This window comes from Artemia franciscana, chromosome 9 (genome assembly GCF_032884065.1).
Source record: "Artemia franciscana chromosome 9, ASM3288406v1, whole genome shotgun sequence".
NCBI lineage: Eukaryota > Metazoa > Arthropoda > Branchiopoda > Anostraca > Artemiidae > Artemia > Artemia franciscana.
Genome location: NC_088871.1, coordinates 25,196,899 through 25,215,871, shown reverse-complemented (window position 1 = coordinate 25,215,871; position 18,973 = coordinate 25,196,899). Strand labels below are relative to the sequence as shown.

The 18,973-nt window shown below is 35.0% G+C and overlaps 1 protein-coding gene across 1 annotated transcript; it reads right to left on the bottom strand.

Moving 5' to 3' along the window:
* Positions 1–356: 356 nt before the first annotated feature.
* LOC136031583 (uncharacterized) lies at positions 357–18,878 on the bottom strand. Its single transcript, XM_065711254.1, has 4 exons — positions 18,733–18,878; positions 15,552–15,659; positions 14,027–14,231; positions 357–1,142 (listed from the first exon to the last, which is right to left on the bottom strand). The coding sequence occupies exons 1-4, from the start codon at positions 18,824–18,826 to the stop codon at positions 1,058–1,060; spliced, it is 492 nt and encodes a 163-aa protein (XP_065567326.1). The 5' UTR covers positions 18,827–18,878; the 3' UTR covers positions 357–1,057.
* Between the last annotated feature and the right edge of the window lie 95 nt (positions 18,879–18,973).

Sequence of the window (18,973 nt, the reverse complement as noted above, 5' to 3'; positions counted from 1 at the left end):
GTGTGTGTGTGTGTGTGTGTGTGTGTGTGTGTGTGTGTGTGTGTGTGTGTGTGTGTGTGTGTGTGTGTGTGTATGTGTGTGTGTGTGAGTGTGTGTGAGTGTGTGTGTGTGTATGTGTGTGTGTGTGTGTGAGTGTGTGTGAGTGTGTGTGTGAGTGTGTGTGTGTGTGTGTGTGTGTGTGTGTGTGTGTATGTGTGTTTTTTTGGTTGACTATCAGAAGCTGCAACTGAGTTTTAACACACACAAAAAAAAAACCTCCTTGCTTATTATCTTGACTGTAGGGTAAAACCAAGTAGAAATATAATCGTTTGTAGATGAAAGAATAGAAACTTACAAAGAATTTCAAGAGTGTTTGCAGATAACTGTCTTCGGGAAATAGCAAGCAACTCCAAAAAATACAATATAAAATGTAAAAAATTAACAGAAAGTAAGTAGTTAGTAGATTTAGTGCTAGATAAGGAGCATTAGCACTGTTGTGGTTAAAGTGATTTTTTTTAAAATATGTATCCAATAGGGAAACATTTTGTTTTGTGCCATAAATTGGTAAAATATGGCCCTTTTATGTCCCAAAATTCTGAAATGTGTCCCTTATATGCTCTATTAAGTCATTGTGTCTCGGCACTTAGGATTGTGTCCTTTGGACATAAAATATGGCCAGTTGGCAACTCTGATTAATAGTAGTCTCACAGTGAAAGGTCCCGGGTCTTGATAAAACCAGTCAGACACGTTTTACACTGATCTACTTTATACCCTTTCAAGGCTAAACAGGTAAATCTTATGAGTAATCAACTGCCTTTGAAAATCAACACTATTCATATACACCAAATTTAATCTGGCTGTTAGTGCGGACATACTATTACATCAAAAAAAAGCTTTAAATAAGTCCAAAATGGTGTTACCGCGATGAAGATTGAGTGAACAAAGGGAGAGTCTAAACTGTCGTCAGCTATTAACAAAAGCATTTAGTGTTGGGGTGAAAATGAAAAAGGAGGCTACCAAAAGGAAAAAACATCTTACTGCAAAGAGGCCACTTTTAATTGACACCAGCTTGATGTCCTTATCCTCGAGCACACTGTTCTTTAAATTTTTGAAGCCTACAGCAGCAGACTCTACTATCTACAACATATAATGGCAAATCATCCCTAGAAGAAAAAAAAGTAAACTTTAGCAAAATTTTAACTTTAACACCTTACTACCGACTACCACAAAAAAATGGGTCTATGTGCAAAAAAAAAATAATAAAAAGCTGGGTTTGCTCAATAAGAATAGTCAATTTTATCCAATTACATCTTAATGGATGGACGGAATAACGCATTTTTAAAATAACTAATTACGAGCGGAACAGAAAAAACATAAAAATTGGGCGAATTAGCTGGTAAAATACGAAATTATTTAAAAAAAACATAAGCATCTAAAACTTTTTTTTTAAGGGCGAAGAGGTCAGGAATGTATTCTACTATGCAGTAGAGGGGAATTGCTTATCCAGACCCCAGTCTCCTCCCCTCACCGCAGGAATTTTAAAATTAATACCTTCAAAATATTTTAAAACCTAAGATAGACCTACATAAGTCAAGCATACACAGAAACAGATCAGTTCTCTTTAGTACACCTCTGCTTCTTCTTTTGGTCATTTTTGCTTGATTTTAAATCACGTCACAGAGAAAACATAAATCAAAGAGAAAATATAAAAAAATAAAAGAAACACCATGCTACAGAAAACACAATAGAAATATTTTCATGAAAGAAATGATTGCTGTTCTTTTGGTCTCTTTAAACGTTTAGACTAAATAATAGCACCTTTTAGTTAGTAATCCCGGCAATAATTCTTTCACACAAAATTAAAGCCAAAAGATAATGTTTTTTTTTTCATAACAAATCTCCTCAATGTCCCTAAATTTTAGACGAGGGATTAGCTTTAAAAATAGATTTACACTCTTACTTTTCATAGGTGTGATATTCGAGGGGACGCTCCCTGTACCCTGGTGTAAATTTCAGATCCCCAAGTGTTCCAAGTAGTTCCTCTACGCTTGGGACACTCTCCAAACAATTGACAAACTTCCCACAATACTTGGCATAGTTCCGCCACCCATGTCAAAGCCCTATAGTGTACATGGTTTATAAGAGAGCGACCTCTCAATGAGAATGAATTTGGAGATATTGATAAAATAAGTTAATGGTTGATCTGAACTGTCTTTTGCTTCTTTTTTTTTTTGCTAGAAAATATAAGAGATTCATACTAGAAATGAGGAGATCACATATTTTTTTTAACATTATAGAAGAGGAGATTTTAAGGGGGGCCAAAGAGGGGTTAATAACCTTTTGCCACTTATTGATTTGAAACTTTGATTTGACTTGCAACCGCAATCCTGAGATCAAGGTAACTAATTGCAATTTCTGGATAAGTCAGGCCCCCTTCTTGAGTTTCTTACTAGGAATCAAATTATAGAAAACACAAAGTAAGATTATGAGTAAAGATACTAGTTCTAACGATATTAAATATGCAAGATCATCGTTCTCAAGAAAAACTCCATGATAAAGATTTATATGACGTTGACAAAAGCAACAGAGATTATTTGAAAACTGTTTTTTTTTTGCGTAACATAAAAAGACAGAATTAAAACACATATCAAACAGGAACTATCCTGAGTGAGTGTCTGCCACCTCCTCAACTCCCTCTCTTTATAATAAAGTTTATATGATCCTCTCAATGGTTCCAGAGCAATTTGCTAATAGATATCACTTGGGTAAATTTACTAAAAAGTAAATTCTATTCACATAGCCGTAAGAATAGAAGCACATGTTTCATTATTGGCATCTTTTACAAAGAATAAAAAAAAATCCCTTCCAAATGTTTGTAAAGCCAATTACAAAACAAATAATTCTAATTACTAGTTGGCATTATTTTTTCCATTCTAAAATTCTTTCAGTTAAATCAATAGTTTAACATTAGCGTAAAAAGCCGTTAAGAGGAATACTTAACGAAATCCGAGCATAAAGTCCCTGTCAATTAGCTTGTTTAATTTAACAAACATAGGAAAGTTGATTTTACAAACTGATTCAACCTCAAATTTAAGCTAGAAAATATAAATAGTTTAACTTAGTCCATTTGAGCAATATACTCTTAAGTTGTGTCAATATATTTCTCAAACTCAAATATATATGTAGAAGGATATTCTTAAAAATTTTAAAAACGGATAAATATTTATTTATAAAAATAACGAAGGTAAAAATTATTAAATTTCGTACGTTTAGTGCTTCATATTGCGAAATTCGATCTTCATTTTCTGTATCCATAGCTTAGGTAAGCTTATTACCATCTATCATTATTATGTATAAAAGTCAGCTAGGCCTCAGAGAATATTTTAGTATTTCGAATTTTAGAAGTGCTAGACAAATGAACTGATGCTAGGCAAGATTATTTCTAGATTCCTTTGAAATACCAAGGACACCAAAATGAAAACATATTTAATCCTCAAGATCCATTCAAGGCCTATTCATACCTGAAACCCAAATTTCTTAGCCAGTTTCTACATCGTCATTTCACAGTGGTTATCACATCTGTACTTTCTGTATTTGGTCCCTGCTCTTTTCTTCTTCCTTCTCGCCGGTTTTGGACAAGAAGCACACCCAAACACATCTTTGGTTCATTGTGTTGAATATGTAGCACTCTGTATCAGACATCGAGAGGCACCCAGCGCAAAGCTAGGAATTACATTTGTCACACGGCGTTTAGTCTTCCATCCAAAGCACACCCTTCCATTGCGCACTTTTTTGGCCATTTCAAGGTGCTTTATCCTATGGTTTTCAGCAGCATTGAATGGTAACACTGCGCGCACCCACTAGGGCAGTCTGGATATGTCTTATTTTGGCAAGGATTTTCTCAGTAAACAAACACTTCTTTAGAAGCAGCATCATCAATAGCCAAAATAATTACTGCTCTAAAATTATCAAGGCAAATAGAAACTGTCGGAAGTGCAATGCTCAAATCCCCTATCCCGGGAGTTGAAGTATTAAAATCCCGCTGGTGCCAATACAAACTCTTGATTTTTGATATTGCTCTGTTCTGCACAGACAGAAAAAAAAACAGCCTAAATACATGAAAAACGGCTGACCAATCGGGATCGATGGTGTTATAGAAATATAAAGTTTGGCAAATGTACAGATTCAGAAGAAGAAGAAGCATTTGGAGCAGATTAACAGCTTTTTATTTGTTTTGGTTAAAAATAAATATAAAGGAAACAAAAGCTATATCTCGAAAATATAACAGTTCAAAATAGGAATAAATCCTTTAACTGACAGTGAAACATATATAAAAATTTTTAACTGTATGTTTTGGACACATATACTGTGTCCATGATCAGCAGTAAAACTAAAAGAAATTAATAAAAACAAATATACCCAATAAACTCTTTAAATATAGTTTATTGCTCTTATTTTTTTCAATGCAACAGCGGAAGCAAACTTCCTTGACCTTTATGGCTCCAGCTCATTAGATTTATCTGACACATCAGGTGGTCAGAGGTTACAGCTCTTAGGTGAATTGAGATTTACTTTGTTGACCTCAGCATATTATCATAAATTGAATTCAAACCAAATTCACAAAATTAGTCAATAATCCTTTTTTCAATGTTTATACCATGGAGTTGCCGTTGTGTTACTTTATTATATCTATCTTACGTTAGTATCTATATTTACTTATTGCATCTACTCTATTACATCTATATTACTTTAATATTTTACATTTATTTTAATACTTTTTCTACCTAAGCTGATGTGGTTTATGATATAATCAAACAGTTCGTGGTAACGAACTGTAGTAAGGAGCGACCCGGCTCAATAGTAACCAAAACTCTAAAAAATGGAATTTTGATACCAATAGCTACATCAAAAGAATCGCATTTTAATGCTGGTTTTAAATATATAAGTTTCATCAAGTTTAGTCTTACCCATCAAAAGTTACGAGCCTGAGAAAATTTGCGTTATTTTAGAAAATAGGGGGAAACGCCCCCTAAAAGTCATAGAATCTTAACGAAAATCACACCATCAGATTCAGCGTGTCAGAGAACCCTACTGTAGAAGTTTCGAGCTCCTATCTACAAAAATGTGGAATTTTGCATTTTTTGCCAGAAGGCAGATCACGGATGCGTGTTAATTTGTTTTTTTGTTTTGTTTTTTTTTTCCCCAAGGGTGATCGTATCGACCCAGTTGTCCTAGAATGTTGCAAGAGGGCTCATTCTAACGGAAATGAAAAGTTCTAGTGCCCTTTTTTAAGTGACCAAAAAAATTAAAGGGCACCTAGGCCCCCTCCCACGCTAATTATTTTCCCAAAGTCAACGGATCAAAATTCTGAGATAGCCATTTTATTCAACTTAGTCGAAAAACCTTGTAACTATGTCTTTGGGGACGACTTACTCCCCCACAGTCCCCGTGGGAGGGGCAACAAGTTACAAACTTTGACCTGTGCTTACATATAGTACTGGTTATTGGGAAGTATACAGGCGTTTTCAGGAGGATTTGTTTGGTTTGGGGAGGGGTTGAGAAGAGGGGGATATGCTGGGGGAACTTTCATTCGAGAATTTGTAATGGGAGAAGAAAATTTCCATGAATTTCCAGCAGGATTTACTAGCATTATTTAAAAAAAAAAACAATTAAAAAATAAAAGTGAAAAAGCTTTTTCAGCTGGAAGTAAGGAACAGCAATAAAACTTAAAACAAACAGAAATTATTACCCATATGAGTGGCTCACCTCCTTCTAATACCTCGCTCTTTACGCTAAAGTATTTTCAGTAATTTCAACTACTTATTCTACGGCTTTTGTGATTCAGGGGGTCATTCTTAATGAATTGGGATAAAATTTAAGCTTTAGTGTAAAGAGCGAGGTACTGACGATGGGACGAATCCCCTCATATATGTAATAAGAACATGAGAATACAAAAGTTCTTTACGTAAGCTAATTTATAAGTTACGTAAATCTTTTACCAATAAAAAGATTCGTAAAAAATTAAAAGTTCTAGTTGCCTTTTTAATTAACCAAAAAATCGGGGGGCAACTAGGCTTCGTCCCCCGCTCTTTTTTTCTCAAAATCATTCGATCAAAAGTATGAGAAAGCAATTGAGCCAAAAAAAAAATATGCAAATTTCGTTTTGATTATTCCTCTGCGGAGAGCCAAAATCAAAACATGCATTGATTCAAAAACGTTCAGAAATTAAATAAAAAAAAACAAGTTTTTTCAACTGAAAGTAAGGAGTGACATCAAAACTTAAAACGCACAGAAATTACTTCGTATATGAAAGAGGCTGCTTCCTCATCAACGCCCCGCTCTTTACGCTAGAGTTTTTTTACTGTTTTTAAAAAGAAGAATTGAGAGAAAGAGTCAAACTTTAGCGTAAAGAGCGGGGCGTTGATGAGGAAGCAGCCTCTTTCATATACGAAGTAATTTCTGTGCGTTTTAAGTTTTGATGTCACTCCTTACTTTCAGTTGAAAAACTTGTTTTTTTTTATTTAATGGTGTATAAGATCATATTAGGTATTATTAAAGAAATGGTAGTAGATCCTGTTCTAGGTGGGGCCTCATGCCTAAAAGAATAAGTTGTAAAGGTTATTTGTAAAAACGTGTACCAATTTTCAAATTAGATGGAAATGAACATAGAATCAATTATGTATCTGTTTTCTTACACAAATTGAAGAAGTAATGATCCAAGCTTTGACAAATTCAATATCACTTAGTTAAGCTCTGGATTACTAGATTACATGGGTTATTTTGAGCTCTTTTAGGCCATTTATTTTATTATTTTTTTTATATTAAATATTTATATATTTATAATTTATATTTAAATTATTAATATATTATTTATAATTATTTTTTTATATATTATAATTATTTATATATATATTATTTATATATTATATTATATAAATATAATATATTTATATATTATTTATATAAATTATTTTATATTATATAAAATAATTTTTTTTTATTTTATGTATATAAAATATTTATATATTATTTTTTTAGGCCATTCATACTCCCTCACAAATGATTATTTAAATTATGAAAGAACATGAAAATGAATCATAAATATTGTGCTATAAAATAAAATTTTGTTGAAAACTGCCGGCTCTAGGTTATTTACCAAAAATATATTGTAGATGTATAATTGTGTATTATATGTTTGAGCACTATGGAGGGGAGAGTCTTGGTTAAAATCAGTCATATTTGGATTCAGAATCGAATTTTGACTACATATGGGGCTATTTTTTTTTAGCTGCATTAATACAAAGATGCTCCATAATTATAATCTCTGCTTTGTAAGCAAATGGACAAAAACTGTGAAATAATCTACCTGCATTTCTATGGCTACGTCTAATTTACACAAAATGAAGCATTATTTATTCTATTGTTTATCATGAGGATGAACCTTAAAATGAGCTTCTTGGTTCCTCAGGAATCGTGTTATCATCATCTTGGATTGTAAAAGAAGCTACTTGTGGTATTACAAGAGAATGGAACATGCATCCTGAAATGATATCTTTAATGTTATCTTTAATGAACTTGGGCCCCATCAACTATGCTTTCTGATAATTGGGAGTAGCCGTTTTCAGAGCTTGACGAACTCATATCCATTCACTAGGGGGATTTCCACTAATATGGAAATCAACAGATTTTGCAGAGTTGGAATTTCATAAATGAGAAGCATTGTCAGATTCATAGCAATTAGTTTCCACTAAATCTTTTCCGTTTTGCGATTTTGCATTTTTTTTTCTTTGTCAATATTGTTCATGAAAATATTTGAAGACGTTTAAACTACGTATTACCTATAGCAACTAAAAGGAAATTTGCTGTAAACTCGGGTTTTTACGCAAAAATAGGGCGTGGACAGATTTAGAGGGCTAAATATTTGTTTTTTTATTTTGGTGTCTTTAGTACTTCAAAAATTAAATTCCTGGATTTTCAAGTTTTTTCAGATGTATATGGTTGTACATGTTTCCACGTGATCAATTTAAAGAATTAGTTTTAACATTTTGTGTCTTTGGTATTTAAAAAAATATGTTCAAGTATTTATCATCATAGGCAGCGCAAGTGTTTTTTTTTTTTTCGTCATAGACTAGTAGAATCCGTAGCAGGAGTTGTCGTAGAAGCTTCGAAAGGAACTAATTCGACTAGAATCACCAAAGTGATTGTGATACTTTTATACTTTGAAGATAAATTGACTTAATTTCTGCTCTTTTTTGGCTTAATGTAGCTCTTTATTTTCCTTTTGATTTTTTAAAAATGTTTTTGAAATGAATCCCTAATAAGGCAAACTTTATTTTAACAATTAGGTCAATATCAAGATTACACATGTTTATAAGAATAGAAAAATAAGTCTGCATAATAAAGATAAGAATATTGGAAGCGACAGTGGTGAACTTTGGCTCTGAAGCAAGGGCGCTCCGAAAAGTGGATGACGATTTGCACGCGGGGGGGGGGGGTCATTATAAGTATATAAGAAGGCGTTTCAAAGAGAAATTTTTAGTATAGATCTTAAAATGACAGAAAAAACAGCCGAAGAAGCTGCTCAAAGAGTTAATGCCAAAAGGCTTGCGGCAAAAGAACGGAAAACTACGCAGTTAGATGAAAATCAAACTGGACAGCGAGAGTCGAAACGTATCAAAACTGAAAATGATAGCGATGATTATTGGGTTTGGGATTTTGACTTGGATAAGGTCATTAATGCCTACCAGATTTCAATTAACCCTTTCGCGACCGACAAGATCTTACAGTCCCGGCATTTAAAAATCCTTTGGGTACTTCTAAATTGACAGATAGAGCCATACAACCTTTTTCATCGTTTTCCGCCTTTATTTGCCAGTCGATTTTTCGGTAACAAGTCAAGGATGCGTTCAGTATGAGTTATTCAGCTGACGGTAAAGTTTTGCTACTACTTTTTTTCAAAAAAGGTAAGAAGTCTTTTTTTTTTATTTGTGATAGCGGGCTACCACGTTGTAAGATCAGATTCAAAACTGCAGTAGTTATTGCTTATGTGTAAGGAATTATTTTGGCATAAAAAAATCCGATAAAGCCCTTCGGGCGACTGCTCTAATGGATTCTATTTTTGGGACCTTGCAGTCCAAGTGGACAATGCCTTTGTGTGGTGGCGACTGTAAAGTCCCGCTGGTTGAAGTTGATTAGAATGACACTTTCGAAAATTAAAGATTTCAAAAGCAGCAGCACTCCTGGACTTGTTTTCTTGCTCTTCATTTTAATTTCCTGTGGTCTGTGATGTTTGATTTGGATGACCTTGCAGATAAAAAATCAGCAGTCTACCTCTATCTTTTATTTCTTTTTGCCTTTTATTCGCGCCTTTCCTTCTTTTATTCAGGTCAAGATTAAACAAAGAAAAAAGAACTTTCTTTTTGTTGGTTATTTTCTCTCTCCCTCTCCCTCTCTCTCTCTCTCTCCCTATCCCTCTCCCCCCCTCTCTCTCTCTCTCTCTCTCTCTCTCTCTCGTATTATTTTATTGTTTAGTTAGATCTTGTTCCAGGCCATGCGAAAGCGAATATCTACCAGTCAAAGTACCATACTGAATGTCTTTGAAGAGATGGGAAGCGATCTTAGTGATTTGGATGAAGAGGATGTCTGGTTTCGGCAGTCTGAAGAGATAGAACTGGATTTACAGGAAAACACCGACACAGAAGACGATGCTATGGAGCAGGACCTGATTGGCTTGGCGTTAGCTAATATTCTCCTTGGTTCGGACTTACCAAATGCTGGAGAAGACTCGACAGCCACTTTTCCGATCCCAAACGATACAGATCCTGGGCTTGTTGTGCCTTCAACTTCATCAGCACCTGTTCCATCTCGTGCAGATAATCAACCAAAAAAATATAAGACCACCAGCAAGGAAAGCAAATGTCAATGAAAGACAAAGAACATAAAGAAAGTTGTCGCACAAACCCATCAGTTGGACTTGAAGAGTCCAGAGGCTAATTTAGAGGAAATAGGACGTGAATCAACTCCTATGGATTTTTTTCTAACCTGCTGGAGCAATGAGCTTCTTGAGCTCCTTGCTTTTCAGTCAAATCTTTATTCTGTTTAGAAGGGCAAGAATATCAACATAACAGACAATGAACTTTAGGTGTGCTTAGGGATAAATCTATTAATGGGGTACCACCATCTTCCAAGCATGAGGGATTACTGGGCTACTTATCCTGACCTTGGTGTCTCTTTTGTATCGTCAAGGATGTCAAGAAACAGATTCAAAGATATTCTAAGAAACTTGCATGTCAGAGACAACCTGACAATCACAACGGGCTTTTCAAGCTGCGACCGATGATTGACCTGCTAAGCTTCCGCTTCAAGTAGTTAGTGAAGCCTGGAACTTACATGAGGGTTGACGAATCCATCATTCTTTTCAAAGAACGCTCCACACTAAAGCAATATAACCCAATGAAGCCGATAAAAAGGGGGTATAAGCTTTGGTGCTTAGCCCTCATGAGTGGTTATGTCTACAATTTTGAAGTTTACCAAGGAAAATTCCAAGCTATCAAAGACGATTTAGGATTTGGACTTGGCGGTAGAGTCGTGAGGCAAATGACTGAATGTCTCACCAAGAAAAAGCATATCGTCATTTTTGATAACTTTTTTTCGTCTGTCTCTCTTCTTGAGCAACTTAAGGAAGATGGTATTTTTGCGTGTTGTACTATTCGCTCAACAGGAAGGGGCTTCCTGTCCTTGCACCCGACAGAGCTTTAAATAGAGGAAGCTAATGTTGGTTGAAGCTTCAACCAATATTCAAGACATTGTGGATCAATTGGTGTCTATAAATGGAGGGATTCCAAGACTGTTTGGTTTGCTTCTAACTACCATGGTACAGAGGTAGCCTCTGTAAAAAGAACGAATTATGATGGATCTACTTTGGTCATCACAGCCCCTCAAGTAGCAAAGGATTATAATGACCATATGGGTGGTTTAGACCTTTTAGACCTTAAAAGGGCAGCATATGGATGAGATAGAAAGTCTTTAAAATGGTGGCATCGACTGTTTTGGGGTTTTACGGATTTGACACTCTGTAATGCTCATGTTTTGCACAGTCTCCTTTTTCCCGAAGAAAATTGACAATGCTCGAGTTTTGGCGAAGGGTTATGAGAGGACTCGTGTCTGTGCCACAATTGAAGAGGAAAAATGGAAGAACTTTTCAGAAGGCTGTTGCAGTTAACAAGAAAAGACGAGGGAGTTGCGGTGCCTCAGTTCCAGACGATGTCCGTCTTGGTGGTCTGGGCGATCACTGGCCTAAATTTGTTTCTCAACGCTCAAGATGTGAAATGTGTTCTCTAAAGTAAGTTGAATCAAGACCACACTCAATTTTCTCCAAATGTGGTGTGACGTTGTGCGTCAACGAACGGAAGAATTGTTTAGCTGAGCATCATGAGTATCATCAATAACTGAGTTTGAATTAACATTGCAATTGAAGTTTTATTATCTGAACAAACGATTATTCTTTAACAAAAAATTAATTTTCTCTGCGGGACTTCTCAGTCCCTTCGGCTAGCATTTGGTCAGATTTATTTTCCAAGCGGGACTGCAGAGTCCCGCTTTGAACAGTTTTTTTATTGTTCATTTTAGAAGGTTCTTATGAGCACTTTCAAGATCAGCGTGTCTTTTTGGTCAGGAATCATATATTTCTCGTCAATTTTTTTTTGAAAAATGAGGACTTGGTCGTGAAAGGGTTGAAAACAAAGGTTCGGCAATATGGCGCGAAAAAAGCTAAAAAAAGAAAAAAAAACCTAAAAAGAAAAAAAAACTTAAAAAAAGGAAAAAATAACAAATGTAAACAACTAAAAAAAAGCTAAAAAAACTAAAATGCTGCAAAACAAAAAAAGAGAAAAACTAAAAAAGAAACTATATCTATCTCTATAAAAATAAGTTGTATGTATGCATGTTTGTCTGTTTGTGGGTTTGCATATGACGTTATTATAAGTATGTAAGGCTTTGTGTATGAAGTCATTATAAGATGAAACTACAGACCGGGACACTGGGACACAAATGACGACCGACCAGGACACTCAAAGAGAAATTACATACTGGGACACTGGGACACAAATGGCGACCGGGACACAGGGAATATAAATGATGATCAAGACACAGGGACACAACTACAACGGGAACGCCGGGGGCACAGGGGGATATATAAATGACGACGGAGACACAGTGAATGTTTGATTAGCAATCACCATCAACAAAACTCAAGGGCAATCATTAGAATAATGAGGTATAGATCTGAATACGTATTGTTTTTCCCATGGACAATTACATGTTGCATGTTCGAGAGTCGATAAACCTGACAATCTATTTATATGCACAGACAATGGGACAGTGAAGAATGTTGTATATTCGCAAGTTTTACATAGTTAAAAACATACAAAAAAACTATCTATATTCACAGGTGGGACACAGGGGCACAACTAAAATGGCGCGTGACTAAAATGGCACATAACGACTTACCCGCGCGGGGGGCTTGGGGGGTTCAAAGTGCCCCCACCATCTAGGTGTTGGGGTGGCGCAACAACACGTATATATATATATATATATATATATATATATATATATATATATATAAGTTCGGAGGTTCGAGAATTGTTGTTGCAGCGCCATTTATTTTGAATTGGGTTTCTAATTAAGCGGATTTTTTTTTTAAATTAGCCACATGGTAAAGATGAATTCTATAATTGCTTAGTTCATTCAGGTTTCTTGCAATGTGTTAATATTTGCGATTTGGTAAAATTTATTATATTTAGTTTACCTATTGTTGCTAAAAAGAGGGATATATTAACAGGATAAGCTTGTTTTGGTGTTACTTGGTTGTTTTACATTTTCTGTTTTTTTTTCTTTCATAGGCATGTATTTTGGGGGTGATACCTGCCACGGGGATGGCATGGATATTCTGTGGTAGCCACAACACTGTGCTGGGTAGAGAATTTAAAGTGGCGAAACCCTATATAGGCCAGTGTATTCTCCTGATGATCCCTTGTTTTGGGTTGTTGCCTCTGAATTATTTGTCTTTATTATTTTTTCTATTGTTTGGTAAATGACGACTTATACTTATTGACGACATGACTGCCTGTCCATGGATTATTCTTTATGGTTGATTGTGTATGGATATGCTGTTTGACCTATGTGATTGTATGGATGAGTAGGGTTAAGGCCTCATTCAAGTGCTGGTCTATATTAATCACTAATTTAGGAAAACAGTCTTCCTTTTCTCCTTCTGTCTCTCTCCTTTTTTTTCTTTTTTTTTGTGTTTGTGCTGTTGCATTGGTGGTTTCTCTTTTCAAGATATATATATATACACTTACAACCCCAAGGAGTTGCTATATCCTTTAAGTTTTTCCTTGTGATATCCTCCTAAACCATTCTAGAACAAACTACTCTTCGTTTAGCCCTAGGTTATGGGCTAAAAAAAATATTTTTTGCGATAGGTTATTCTCGACCCGTAAAACGTGTTTTACCCACCTCAACCTTTCTTGCATTATAGCCCAAGAAGCCGAGACTTAGTAAATTTTTTCTAGAGCTTACTTTTAGAGCATGCTCAGTCAGTTGGGCATTCTGTAAGTAATTTGACTGGAAAGTATCTAATAAATCTTCCTCCGTCTTTTAGAGCACCAATATTTCAGAGTCACACTTGATCACTGTCATCAATATAGCCAGCTGCTGAGGTACTGAAGAACTGTTTGTCCTAATCAGGGTCAAATCAAGTTTCTACTTATGATTTGTATATTTCAGTTATCACTGTCTCTGAAGATAAATGAATTCTGAGTATAGACATGAAGGAACATACTACGGAAGAAGAAGGGGTAATTCAGAAAAAAGTCTAAGAATCTCAACTGATTCATATTTTTAATCTTAAATAGGCCTCAATATTTCAAAAGGGGCATTAGAGCTATAACAAGGAAAGAAAAGATTTCCACTTTGCACCTCTTTTCTACCATGGGTAGAAATACTTTCAGTACATTCTATGAAAAAGAAAATTGGGAAATAAACGAACCTTGAACAGGTCCTCCGAAGGTTTTGCTGACTGTGGAGCTCATTTAATTTATAAGCTCCAGCAGCGTATTTCACGAAGTGGTTTGCCCACGTCACAGAATGGTTGCACCATTCTCTATCCTCCCAGAATTGGTTCATCTCTGGCAGTGGCGAGTTGGTCATCACCCTCGCCTGTGGAGTCATCACTGGTGGGTTGGTGGTGTTATCTGAAAGAAAACTTTCTCCTTTCAAAACTATGACAAACAACTCTTACAATCTTGATATACCGTCAATCAGTAGTAGTATTATGGTATAACCAATCATTTAATGGAGGAATAGTAATATGTTTATTTACTAGAAAAGCGATAAGCTAGCAGTAGTTGTTAAATGTATAAAAAACTTTAAACATTCCAAGTATCTAGAAAAAAACATCAACAACGTAATAAAAACAAATTACGGAAAAGAAGATTGAGAATGAGATTTAAAGACCATCGAAAATACTGCAGGAAACAAAATAAACATCTCGGCAAAACAACCTTCAATGCTATACGAAAAAAGTACAACGAAACAAAACTACATTTCACAAAGAAAATGTAAACAAAACAAACTGATTAAAAAGAAGATGAGAAAATCAGGGACAGCATTTTTGGTCATTTACAAGGGCACTGCAACTTTTAATTTCCATTCAAATGATTAATTTTACACTCTAAGAGCACTGGTTGGACGCGATCACCCCCCCCCCCAAAAAAAAAAGAAGAAAAAAAAACAACAAAAACATCCGTGATCTTTCTTATGGCAACAAATACAAAATATTTTTGCAGATAGGAGCTTGACACCTCTACAATAGGGTTTTCTGATACGCTGAATCTGATGGTGCAATTTTCGTTAAGATCCTATGATATTAAGTGGGCGTTTAACTCTTTTTTCGAAAATAAGACAAATCTTCTCAGACTCATAGCCTTTAATGGGCAAATCTAAGCTTTATGAAAATTATGTATTTGAAATCAGCAAAATAAGCCAATTCTTTTTATATCTATTGGTATCGAAATTCAGTTTCTTATAGTTTGGTTACTATTCAGCCGGGTCGCTCCTTAATTGAAGTTCGTTACTACGATAGGTGGGAATGATAGAAGGAATTTTTCGCCTCTACAGTTATAGTGATGGTAGCAGCCACAAAATACATACCACATTACATTTTAAGGCTTACCATCATCGTCGCTGAGGATAAATATCAGCATATACCGTATAAGTTACTATGAATAATTATTAAGCACAATGTCAGTAGAGATGCTAGGTTTGAGGAGGGAAGGGGTAGTTAGCTTGTGAAGTGTAGGAGATTTTTTGATCAATCAAGGGCCAAGTTCTTGGCTTAATCCCAAAACCAATAAAACGTATAATGAGCTTGTGTTACGTTAGAGCTAAATTTCCCAACCACGGATTGTATCTCCGGCCAAAAACAGCGATCCAGACGATCAGCTAAACGGAACAATAGACACCATGCGATAAAGTCAAGTTAAACATTTTTGTGTTACGTTTAAGCTACTCACCGCTTCTTAAGCTACTATTCCGCTTCTTGTACAGGATGATGAATCCCGCCATAAAGTCAGAAAAGACCAGATCTCCTCTCATCATCCGGAGCCTCTTACATATGTGCCCTAGAAAGCAATACAACAATTTTAATAAAAGATAGAGTTATTAGGATATCATCATAATTTTGCATACAACTCAGAACAGGTTTTCAAAAATAAATAGGCAATAAAACAAACAACATATACAATAAATAAACTGAAAAAAAACCATCAAAATACATTACCTTATTTTTGTGATGTATTACTTCAAGAATTTAAATTTAATTTAATTTGAAATGATATCAGCTCGATGGCATTAATGGATTCAATCCCCAGTAGTACTTATAATTCTTAATGAAAATACATTTCGTCTCACATCATGGGGGTTACTTCGTTGTTGGGTGGTTAAAAGCAGGACAGAGGCTGGTTGCTTGCCAATTACTTTCAGGCCTTAAAATCCACAGTAGAACTTTTATACTATAATCGCATGTGCCATTTCCAAAGTTGCTACAACCACTTGTTCCATATACAGTGGCCGGCAAAAACTAGTTTGACCCTTCATTGGGCTCTGTTTTACACAGATCCTTTTTTTTCGATTTGTCTTTCTATGTAAGCGTTCTTTTAAGGCGACATTTTTTGGGGGAGGGGGAGGGAGAGATGGAACCACACCTCAGAAAATATTCGTTTTACATTTGGTTCATCTTGGCCACAAGCGTAACAAAACATTTCATCTTTAAACCCGATCAGGGATAAGAAGGTTTTAGTTTGATTTTCACACACCCAAATACTTGAAAACCATTGTCGTTATCAGCTTAGATTACTATTTTTATAGCTGTTTAGTTTTATCGGGGAGGGATAAATATCAGTTCTAAGAAATATCACATAGCACGTTTTAAATTACCGCAGCCAAAATGCTTGGGAATGGCCGTGTATGGATTAATCTCTTGTACTTATTGGATTATACTTTTTAAATTCGTTTACGGACACCTTTAGATAGTTATAAATGGTAGTTACAAGAAGAGGGAGGGTGTACTATAATTAAAAAACCTATTAAAAGTATAAAAGCATAAAAAGGTTAGCGATCCAACTTATATGGGTGGGAAGAAAAGGTGTATTGTGGAATCTTGTCATCTGCGAATCTACCAAACTCCATAGAAAGAATACCTATTCTCGTATTGGTGCCTTTTAGGGACTAGAACCAGACTCTTAATGAAAAGGTATGGAAATATTGGATGGGTGTTTATATTTTTATCAGCTAGCAGAATAGAATGACCGAATCTTAACCAAACCTGGTGAAAAGAAATGTCAAAGTTTTACACATTTTGGACACCTTATCCAGTCCAAAATCTTTGGGAGACTAGAATAAATTTCGTTTTAATTATTCATGTACGGTGAGCCAAAATCAAAACGTGCATTAATTCAAAAATGTTCAGAAATTAAATATAAAAAAAAGTTTTTTTTTTAACTTGTTCCAATTCTGAATAGCATGGGCTGTTTAATTAGAACAAATAGCTCTTTTCAAATTACCAAAATATTTTAACGTAAAGAGCTAGGTATTGAGGAGCGGACAAACCCCCTCATACGCGCAATAATTTCTGTTCGTTTAAAGCTTAAATGATGCTTCTTACTCTACGTTGAATAAGGTGTTTTAAAAAATCTCACATTGTTTTTCTTTTAATAATGCTGGAAAATCCAGCGCCCTTTCATGGAAATTCTCTTCCTCGTGATAAATCCCTCCATAATTACATCCTAACACGTACACCCTTCACCCTACCCTCCCACCCACCAGAAAAAAAACCTCTGAAAATGTCAGTATACTTACCAATAACCAATACTATATGTAAACAATGGGGAGAGTTCGTAACTTACAGCCCTTCCCCCGGAAACTGTTGGGAATTAAGTCGTCCTCAAAGAGAGCTATTAGATTTTTCGAATATGCTTGAACAAAGCGACTATCTCGAAATTTTGATCCGTTGACTTTGTAAAAAAATGAGCGTTAGAGGGCTAGTTACCCTCCAATTTTTTTGGTCACTAAAAAGGCACTAGAACCTTCAATTTCCGTTAGAATAAGCCCTTTCATGACATTCTAGGATTGCTGGGTTAATACAATTACCCCTAAAAAAAAAAAAAAATCCGTGATCCGTGATCTTTCTTTTGGCAAAAAGTACAAAATTTCACCTTTTATAGGAGCTTGAAACCTCAACAGTAGGATTATCTGATATGCTGAATCTGATAATGTGCTTTTTATTAAGATTTTATAACTTTAAGAGAGTATTTACTCATTTTTTGAAAATGAGCCAAATTTTCACATGCTCTTAATACTTGATGAGAAAGACTTAACTTGATTTAACTTTTATATTTGAAATCAGCATAAAAATCAGATTCTTTTGATTTATAATTTGGTATCAAAATTCTGTTTTTTAGAGTTTCGGTTACAATTAAGCCGGGTCTCTTCTTTTAAAGTTCATTACCATGACGAACTATGCTTGAACAAAGTGGCTATCTGAAAATATAGATCCGTTGACTTTGTATGAGTGTGGGAGGGAGCCTAGTTACCCTCCAATTTTTTCAGTCGCTAAAAAAAATGCACTAGAACTTTACATTTCCGTTAGAATGAGCCCTCTCGGGGCATTCTAGGATTACTGGGTCAATACAATTACCCCAGAAAAAAAAACACGCATCCGTGATCTTTCTTTTGGTAAAAAATACAAAATTCCACCTTTTATAGGACCTTGAAACCTCAACAGTAGGGCTCTCTAATACGCTGAATCTGATGGTGTGCTTTTTATTGAGATTTTATAACTTTAAGAGGGTGTATCCTCATTTTTTGAAAATGAGCCAAATTTTTTCAGGCTCTTAACTTTTGATGAGTAAGACTGAAGACTTGATTAAACTTATATATTTGAAATCAGCATAAAAATCTGATTCTTTTGATGTATATTTGGTATCAAAATTATGTTTTTTTGAGTTTCGGTTACTATTAAGCCGGGTCTCTTCTTTTAAAGTTCGTTACCACGAACTGTTTGATTTCGGAGGTTCATGGTAAGATATGAATGATGCATAACAACATTGATCCATTGCATAGAATACAGTAAATAAATAAAACGAGATTTCTCTATTTTATCTACCTTGTGGAAGATATTTGTTTGTGTCTTATTACCTGAAATATTATTGACAAGTTCAGCGATTTCCTTATCCCAGAGACGAGGTAGGCACGATACAGCATGAATCCAAAATTTACAACATGGCTTCATAAGAATTAGCGATAAATGAATGGCGAAGGATAGAGGAGAGACCACACACACCAATATCCCGATCTTGACCCCTGAAATATAAACAGGAATTTGAATAAACCAAGCATTTTTAGTTCACTTAAAGTTTTAGAGTAGTTGATATTTGAC